The sequence below is a fragment of the Talpa occidentalis genome, unplaced genomic scaffold, assembly GCF_014898055.3.
Source record: "Talpa occidentalis isolate TD23 unplaced genomic scaffold, MPIMG_talOcc4v2.1, whole genome shotgun sequence".
Lineage (NCBI taxonomy): Eukaryota > Metazoa > Chordata > Mammalia > Eulipotyphla > Talpidae > Talpa > Talpa occidentalis.
In genome coordinates this window covers 4260868-4269665 of record NW_026555331.1, presented here as the reverse complement: position 1 = coordinate 4269665, position 8798 = coordinate 4260868, and the positions used below count along the sequence as shown (strand labels likewise).

Sequence of the window (8798 nt, the reverse complement as noted above, 5' to 3'; positions counted from 1 at the left end):
CACTCCCCAAGCTGGGCCTGGGGGCGACGGAGGGCGGCCGCGGGGTCCCCCCTCTCAGGAGCGGGGGAGCCTGCGGCCAGCCGCTGCCCATGGACTCTGCAAGTCGCCTCAAGGACAAGCCAGGTGGGCCAAGGGGCTGCTGTGCGGACGGGGCCATCACCGGCCCCCCGCCCCCGACGTGGCCGCACCCCACAGCAGGACATCACAGGCACGGGCGCGTCTGCGCCTCACCGGCCGGCCGGTTCCACTGACCACTCTCGGGTGCGCTGGGCGGCAGCCGCTGCACACCCTGTTTCCTCCACGTCCACCTCTCCATGGCTGATCCCGCTGGTCGCCTTTGAGAGTTTTTGTGGCGTTTTAGAGTTTTCTTTTTTAAAGATTTATTTATTCATGCATACAAGAACTGGGGTGCAGGCCAGAGGCGTGGGGGTTGAGAGGATTCCCCAGAGACAGAGCGGGGAGCAGAACAGGCGGATCCACTGATACGCTGCGGAGGGGAGCAGCGGGGAGACAGGAGAGGTCTGCGCGCCCTGCGGGTAGCTCCCTGGCTGGCACCCGCGCTGCAGAGGCTGCAGACAGCGCCACGGCACTGAGACTCAACCCCTTGCACCACCCGGGAGGCCCTGAAACATTCTGAACGGTCTGAACAACCAAAGAAAGGCTGGCACACGGCAGTCACTGTAACACCTTTTTAATAGGTCAAAGTAGCTGTACAGGTCATTATATTCTTCCTGAGAATAATTTATATCCCCCAACAAACTAAAGGGAGGGTAGAGTTTTCAGAATTATTGAACAGAATGGATGGTGTAACTGGACATCGGAAGAAAACCAGGCCCGCTCTGCTGGCCCTTCCCCGGGAAGAGAGACGCGGCGAAGGGCAGTTAGCTCCGAGGCTGGAAGTCAGCATGGCTTTAATCTTCTTTATAAATTATATAAAAACGGAAACGGTGGTCTGGGAGCTTCTCCTCAGTGCAGCCGGAGTTGCTCTGGTACAAAGCATTTCTGCTTCCAAGAGAAACAATGTTGCTACAAAAACTGGCACATTATTCCGGTGAAAAGACCAAGTTTAGTGTGAGCTACAGCAGCTGCAGGAGCCTCACCCGCTGCAGCAGGAGAGCCGCAAGGGCTGCAGCGCTTTTCGGACACGACCCCCGTCTCCAACGGAGAACTTCTACATTCTCTGCAAAGTGGCATCTGCGAGCTGCAGCTGCAGGGGCGGGCGCGGCTCCCACCCGGCGGGGCAGAGGCCTCCGCCCTGGTCTCGGGCCTCCATGGCGCCTGCTCTTCCTCGACACGCCAGCTGCGTGGGCAGGACCCGGCCCGTGCACATGGTCCCGTGAGCCTGGCTCGGCGCCACAACTCCCAGTCTCAGAAAGCGCCACTCTGGATCCCGGACTCTTCTGGACATCATGATTAGACAAAAATCGAAACAAAAAACGAACCCAAATCAGAACGTGGTTGCACTTAGGAGAGCGGAGTTTCAGCGGCCACCGTCGGAGGTGGCGCTCGAGGTGCTGGGCCAGGACAGCGGCCCCCGCTGCTGGTGGACACTGGAGAGCACCCTCGGCCGAGGGCACGCGCAGGCTCAGTGCGGCCTCGTCTGCCCAAGCATTTTCAGTCTTGCTTGGTCAATGACGTCGAGTAAGTTTTTGGCGTCCACGGCCAGGGCGTGGGCGGCAGTCAGCATCTGCTTCTTGTACTCCTGCTGCAGGCTGGTCATCACGTACTGCTGGGCCAGTTTCATCTTGTTGATGAGCTCGCCCAAGTCGGAGTTGAGCAGCTTCTGGGCCATCTCAATCTGGAAGACAAGAGACCGGTGAGGGGGGGTCTCTGTGTGCCTCGCTCTGGGCCTCCAGGACCTTCTTCCCTTCAACAAATGTTCCCCAGACAGGAGGAAGGGAAAACTTAGAGGCCCCCGGCAGTCGTCACGTTCGTCGCCTCAGCTTTACTAACCTGTGAAGTGGCTGGCAAAGTTTCTAAAGAGAATCACCCAGCCCTGGCCTCTGTGGCCGGCACGGACAGCAGGACAGAAGGTGGCCTGCTGACAACCAGCTCACGCCTCCCCAGCTGTCGGGGCACGAGGATGGCAGGAGGCGCTCCCCCCCAAGACGCGACAGGACAGGGCTGACGCTGGGCTCGGGGGTCTCAGGGCCATCCTTTGTGGACCATCCACGTGTGCGCTCCATCAGCAGTGACAGGCCACTGGCCCTTCTCACAATGACTGAGCACTGAGAGCCCGTGGCCTGTAAGAAAGGCCAGTGCAGGGGGCTGTGGCCGGAGAGCCACGAGTGAGGAGGCAGGGGGCCCAGCTGGTGCGTGTCTCCTGCGGGGTCAGGGCTGGGCTGGCCCTGCGCCCCCTGGGCAGTGATGGCAGCATGGGAAGGGCTGCTCTTCTGGGACCGCCTGGCACAGAGGGTGGTGGAGGGAGTAGGCCCTATGGCAGGCTCCTCCTCTTCTTTTAAAGTAATAATTGAAAGATCTAGGCAGCAAGGAGAGAGGGGCCAGGCAGCTGCAGAGGCTCTCTCAGGCTTAAGCTAGTTGGGCTTTGGAAGAGGTCAGGAAGCCAGTTCCTGCCTCTGCCCAGCGTATGGGGTTTCTCTGCTTATTGGCACCACTTTCACATGTTGTGGAAAACAGCAGGGCCCCAGCAAAGCAGAAAAGCCAGCCCTCCCCCAGGCGGCTGGGCCACGGAGTCTGTGCAAACGTCAGCAGTGCGTTGAGTGGCAGGTGAGTCGATGCCGCTCAGAGGACCCACCGGCTCAGCACCTGCAGGACAGGGGTGCCTGTGGGAAGGACACCCCAAGGAGGACCCAATATCACCCCGTCCAGCCAGGAAGGAGCAGCCCCTTTACAGGATGTCCCTCCACTCAACGGGAGGAGCATGTCCCTGGGGCCGGCCCAGCTTCTGTGGGCGTCAGTGCCGTGAGACAGGCAGGCAGGGAGGACGTGGCTGCGGCAGGGACCGGGCGCCAGGCGGCTGCAGCCGCAGAAGCACACCACGACGGCAAGCATGCTGCGGAGAGACAGCTGCGGCTGGAGACGGGCCGTGAAGAGCAGACGCAGACCACGGCTGAGGGCAGGGGCACGGCACAGGCCCGCCTCCAACGGTTCCGAAACACGCGCGTGAGGCACCGAGGGACACGAGCAGGTGTCGGAACACGCAAGGCGGGACTGGCTCTGGGGTCTGGTGCTGTGCTGATGAGAGAGACAGAGCCCGGGGGCTGGCACTCGGGAGAGGAAGAAAAGTGGTGGCACTGGAGGCCACAGGGGGCCTGGGGCCCGGGCGGCACACAGCCACAGTGCCCGCTGTAAAACACGCAAGTGTGGCCTTGAATTTGTCATAAAAATGAAGCAAAATGGCCAAAAATTGGCAGAAATGATGACTGCTCCTGGGAGACAGAATTTGGGGGGGAGCATTGATTCGTCAATAAAATGTTAAAACATGTCTATTAATTTAAAAGGACTTCTCAGATGTGGCTGCTGGGGGGGCGGTGGCGGTGAGAAGCCTGCGAGCGCCCCCAAGCCCCTCCCTGGATGCTGCCGGGTTGGGACAGAGGTGGGACCCCGACACCCAGTGTCCTCAGGCCACACCGCATCCTACCTCTCGGTGAGTGCTGGCTGGCAGGGCAGGGACGGTCTCATCCACAGTGGCCAGTAGCGTCCTCAGGGCCAAGCCGACTTCCTGGGGGAGGAGACGGGCCCGGGTCAGTGCAGGAAGTGCCGGTCTTTCCCGGCAGCTGTAGGGATTTTACGTCCTTTCCACCCCAGCGGCAGAAAACCAACCGCCCCCAGGACCAGAAAACCAACGCCCCCGTTAAAAGGGGCATTTCTCCAAGGGGAAACACAGGGGTCCCGGCCCCACGGAGCTCCGGTGGCAGACGACCAGGGAAACCGGACACTGCAGCGGGGCTGCAGCCCCACACAGGCCAGAAGGGACAAGTGCTGGTGAGGACCGGAGCCCTGGGGTCCGCACACGCTGGGCTGCCGCTACGGGCACAGCGTGGTGTGTCCCCAAGAAGGAGAGAAGCACCGCGTGGCCTGCTACTCACTGCTGAGTCCACACCCAGGACGGAGAGCAGGTCTAGCAGTCCTCCGCCCACACCCACGGGGGTCTTGTTCAGAGGCGCAGGGTGGGGCTGCCCAGGTCCATCAGTGGGTGATGGGCAAAGCAGGCCAAGCCCACCCACACGGTGAGGACCTGGCCTCAGAGGAGGGGACTGAGAGATGCGCCCCGATGCGGAGAAGCCAGACCCTCTGCTCAGCACCATCTCGGGAGAAGCACTAGGAAGGTCAGCTTGACAGGGTGCGCGGCGCTGTGGCCCGGGGAGGGCGCTAGTGTCCGCGGGGACAGCGTAGCCGCGCAGGCTGGAAAGAGCTTTGCAATGAGCCGTGGAGCCCTGCATGCACCAAGCACGGCTACTCTTACGCCATTTCAGAGCCCTGAAGGGTAAAGCTCAACAGCGCCCCGGGAACTGCAGGGCGCCTCCCAACAAAATGCCACCACTTCTGGAGCCCAGCATCTACCCTGAGCTGTCACGACCTGCTGGACCACCGCACTACCTGTGAGTAACTGGACAGGCCAGCCCACAGCACTCTCCTCCAGGGGTTCCTCGGCCCCCATCAGGGGAAAGGCAGTGCACACCCAATGCCCCCTCGGCTCACAAGAGGAGCGCAGACCCGCCTGCCCTCCGGGACGCCCCCAGGCGACCCACCCGCCTTGTCGGGACCTCACAGGCAGCTCCAGGGCGGCTGCTGCACCCTGCCCAGCAGGCATGGTCTCGCGTGCGCGCGCGGGGGTGGGCCTCACCTTCACCATGGGCACGTACTCCTCTGGCGGCGCCGGCTGGATCTTACTGGACATCTCAATGACGGCCTTCACCAGGCCCGTGACATTCTCGTACACCCTGTCGTTGGAGCGGTCCAGGTTGGCGGTGGGCGGGGGGCTGATCTCCTGGGGCTGCAGCTGCCAACACACAAGGCGTCACCCGCTGCCCACCAGGGGGCATGTGCCCTGCACTAAGCCAGTGGCTCTTTAATCCGAGATCAGAGCAGGTCATCGCCCGCTGCCAGGGCAGCTCAGTTGGAGGATGACAGTATCAAGACTCAGCCACGTGACAGACAAACGAGGACCTAATTGTCTCCAACTCTGAGCTCAGTTAAAGGAAAAGAGCGGGAATCACGCACTACACTAAGAGCCCCAGATTCTTTCAGAGAGTGATTCGATGTCTCCCCCAATCATCCACCGAGAGAGAAAGGATATGTGTCTTGCATCTGAGGGTTTGGGGAAAGTTGGCTGAGGGGCCAAGCACATCCAGATTGGGAATCTCCACTTAGCTGTGTCTGCGTCTCGCTGCGGCACAGTGTGGGCACCTGCTCCCTGGCGGAATCATGAGCCTCTGAAGCGAAGCTGCACATCTGGGGCCTGTCAGGGACCAGCTCTGGGCCCTCAGCAAGGAGTGCAGGTGCAGATGCCACCTGGGACCAGATGGACACCACCCACGATCCAGGCCGACTGCGGCCTGCTGCCGGAGCTCAGCCCATTTCTGAGGCCTGACTGGCCTTGCCAGGTAGCCCGGACCGTGGGTGTTCCACGTCTGGGCACGGGAGGGAAGGACAGGAGGGGTCAATCAGCCGCAGGAGCTCAGGGCCTGTTCTCTGGCGATAAGACGCTGTTTTGGGAATAGACTGAGCAACAGCACCCTCAAGGCCTCCCGATTTCCCGCCCAGAGCCACATGCAGAGCAGAGCGCTGGGGGTGATCAAGAGCGGGACAGACACACAGACACCATGTGCTTACCCTCCACGGCTAGTGTCGAGCGGAAGGTGAGGAAAAGTTAAAAAAATTTATCAGAAAAAAGGAAAAAAGAAAAACAATATTAATAAAGGCAGCAGACAAGTCCCCCATCAAAACATACGCAGAGCTGAAGTGGCCTCTGAGGCTGCCTGTTAGCGCCGCTCGCCACGCAGGGCCTGCGTGGCCCCAAGCCACCGTGTGCGAGGGAACATGCAAAGCTGGGGCAGCGACCTGGCAGCCAAGCGAGATACAGGGCCGGGTCTCCAGAGAGCAAGACGCGGCGGACGAGCCGGGGTGGGTGAGGGCAGCGCCGGGTGGAGGCCTGGGGCCACACTATATGTGCCGATGTCCTGCCAGTGGGCCTGGGCTGGGGCTGGGCTTGCAAACGTGGGGGCTGATTTTAAAAATAAAACTCAGTAAAAGCTTTTAAAAAACTAATTCTGTGGGTCTCCCTGGTGGCGCAGGGGTTAAGTCTCAGCGCTATCAAGCTATCAGCAGCCACTGCAGCGCGAGTTCATCCCGGGCCAGGGAGCTACCCACATGGTGCGGCAGACCCTCCTGTCTCCCTGCTGCTCCCCTCAGCAGTGGATTTCAGTTAAGTCTGCCTGTTCTGCTCCCTACTCTGTTTCTGGTGAATCCTCTCACTCCCTGCACCTCTGGCCTGTACCCCAGTTCTTGCATGCATAAATAAAAATAAATCTTTGGGAAAAACCCCCTAATTTTGTGGTTTAGTTCCTTTGCTTTATTTTTTGAAAAAGATTTATTTATTGTGCATACAAGAACTGGGGTACAGGCCAGAGGCGCAGGAGGGTGAGAGGATTCACCAGAGAGAGCGGGGAGCAGAACAGGCAGATTGACTGAAATCTACTGCTGAGGGGAGCAGCAGGCAAAACAGGAAGGGTCTGCCGCGCCATGTGTGTTGCTCCCTGGCCGGCCAGGGATCAAACCCGCGCTGCAGAGGCTGCAGACAGCTTCACAGCGCTGTGCTCAACCCCGGTGCCACCATGGAGGCTAATTTCCTTTGCTTTAAACTCAGAAGTTTATTGATACTTCCCCCTCCTGCCCTGCAGCTTAAACCAGGCTACCCCACCACAACTGAACAGCAATGAGGTAAACTGGGGAAAAGGGAGGTGTCCTTTCCTGAGCACTGTCCAAGACAGCACGCCCTGGAGTAAGTGGAGCCGCCCTCCACACCACTCCCTCCTGGGTGCTGAAGAGGCAGCCCCCCTGGGGCCCTCCCCACGCACCAAGGACCACGAATGCAGCATCAGCGCCGGGGCTCCCTGAGGGTGGAGGGAGGGTGCTGGCACTCCAGGCTCAGGGTGCTTTCTCCACCCTGCCTAAATCTTCTGTCATCTATGCCCTCCCTCTGGCCAGTTCTTGTCACAGATGCTGCCGCTGTGCTTCCAGGGCCCACTCACAGGGACGGAGTGGAGACCGGAGGCGGCAGCCGCGGCTTCCCAGTCTTTGGAGCATGACAACCCTGAGACCCCTACAAGGGAAGTTAGGGGGACCACCCCTGGGCACAGTGAACCCCAGCCACTGGGGGGTCGGCCATTCAGAACAGACCTAAAGCCAACGGGAAAGCAGGCTGGCTCTGGCTCACGTCATCTGATGCGTGACCCAGCTTCACAGAGTGTAGGCAAGCACTTCTGTGCCCAAATGACGTTCCTCTTTTGGGCTGATTGGATAACTGCCACCAAACCAAGGGGGAGCGAAGACACAGATGTGCACTTCACACTTAGTGCTGAGAAGTCTCCACCTGCCCTCTACTGCGCATGATGTCCTGTTTCCCTGCACCCAGGTACGTCTCAGCCTGGGAACCCAACTCTGGCAGCTGGAGACACGGCAGAACGCTGAGCTGGTGTCTCATCTACCCCTAGAGTCGGCTTTTCACTGCAAAAAATGCATTTTTGAAAGTCAACTATTGTGTCTTCTGAAAATGAGAAAGGTTCCGTAACCTAATTTCCCCTTGCCTTTCTAACACTGATCAAGACAGCATCCCAGGAAGGGGTGTCCTCTGCCACTCCTCCCGGGCACCAGTGTGGGCCCTGGCGGGGCTCCCTGGCACCTCTGGCCTGCTGGTACTTGGGTCACAGCCCACAGCCCCTCACGCCCTGGCCATGCCCTGCAGGCCACAGGCGGGAAATGACATATTCTCTCCCTTGGCCTACCTGACGCCAACAGGCCACTGCGACCAGGAACCAAAGGCCCACAGCACGTGACGGCCAAGTGCCACCTGGCCACCAGGCCACATGGACACGCCCGTTAGCCTGTGGCCCTGGCCATTTCAGAGGAAAGATGGGGAAAACGAGACCACGCCAATCCTGGGAGGCAGACCTGTGGCTCTGAAGCCCTGGGGAGGGCCCGTCAGGGTCCAGGAGGGGGCCACGGGCAGGGCTTGTTTTCACCTGGCACCATAGGGGCCGGACCCTAGGGAGCCCTCTCTGTAAGAGGTGCCTGCTCCCCAGGCCCACTGAGAGAGAAAGGGGTTGCTTACCACGCCAGCACACCCGGATTTAGATGTTAGGACATGAACATGCACCAGAGTTAGGCAACGGACTTGAGAGGTGAGTCGCCCCAAGGGCAGCTGGAGAGAGCAGGTGAGCAGGCCCTTGGTCTCCACTGCCTCAGGACAGAGCCTGGCATGGCCTGGCAGCCAGCTCTCGCCCGGGGCCTCGCCCCCCAGCACACGCTGCTGTCATGGGGGACTCAGCAGCACAGGAGGAGTGGGCAGCTCAGACACCTGGCGTTGGGGGCAGGCCCGGCACCTGGCCCAGCTGATTTCTAGACCTGAAGCCGAGGGGCACACTTCCAAACACACATCTGAGGGGCCCTGCATTTAGGAAGGGGAGCGGCAAAGGCCTTGGAGACAATCCCAAGAGAGAGGCGTGCTTTCCACAAGGCCCTTGGGGCGTTTGGAGCCTGGCCCTGTGGTGCCACCCCACCCCTCCCCTCCCCTCCCACATCACCACCACAAACCGGGACCGGCCAGGTCAGACGCC

At 60.5% G+C, this 8798-nt stretch overlaps 1 protein-coding gene across 7 annotated transcripts in view; it reads right to left on the bottom strand.

Annotated features, from left to right (window-relative positions):
- Nucleotides 1-655: 655 nt before the first annotated feature.
- Nucleotides 656-8798, bottom strand: part of PTK2 (protein tyrosine kinase 2) — a 165346-nt gene continuing 157203 nt past the window's right edge. For all 7 annotated transcript variants that reach the window (XM_054691950.1, XM_037499500.2, XM_054691951.1 and 4 more), the window contains 3 exons: nt 4808-4963; nt 3602-3682; nt 656-1798 (listed from right to left, as the gene is read on the bottom strand). In XM_054691950.1, the coding sequence (XP_054547925.1) occupies nt 1586-1798; nt 3602-3682; nt 4808-4963 (450 nt within the window). In that variant the 3' untranslated portion in view covers nt 656-1585. The remainder of the gene's footprint in view (nt 1799-3601; nt 3683-4807; nt 4964-8798) is intronic.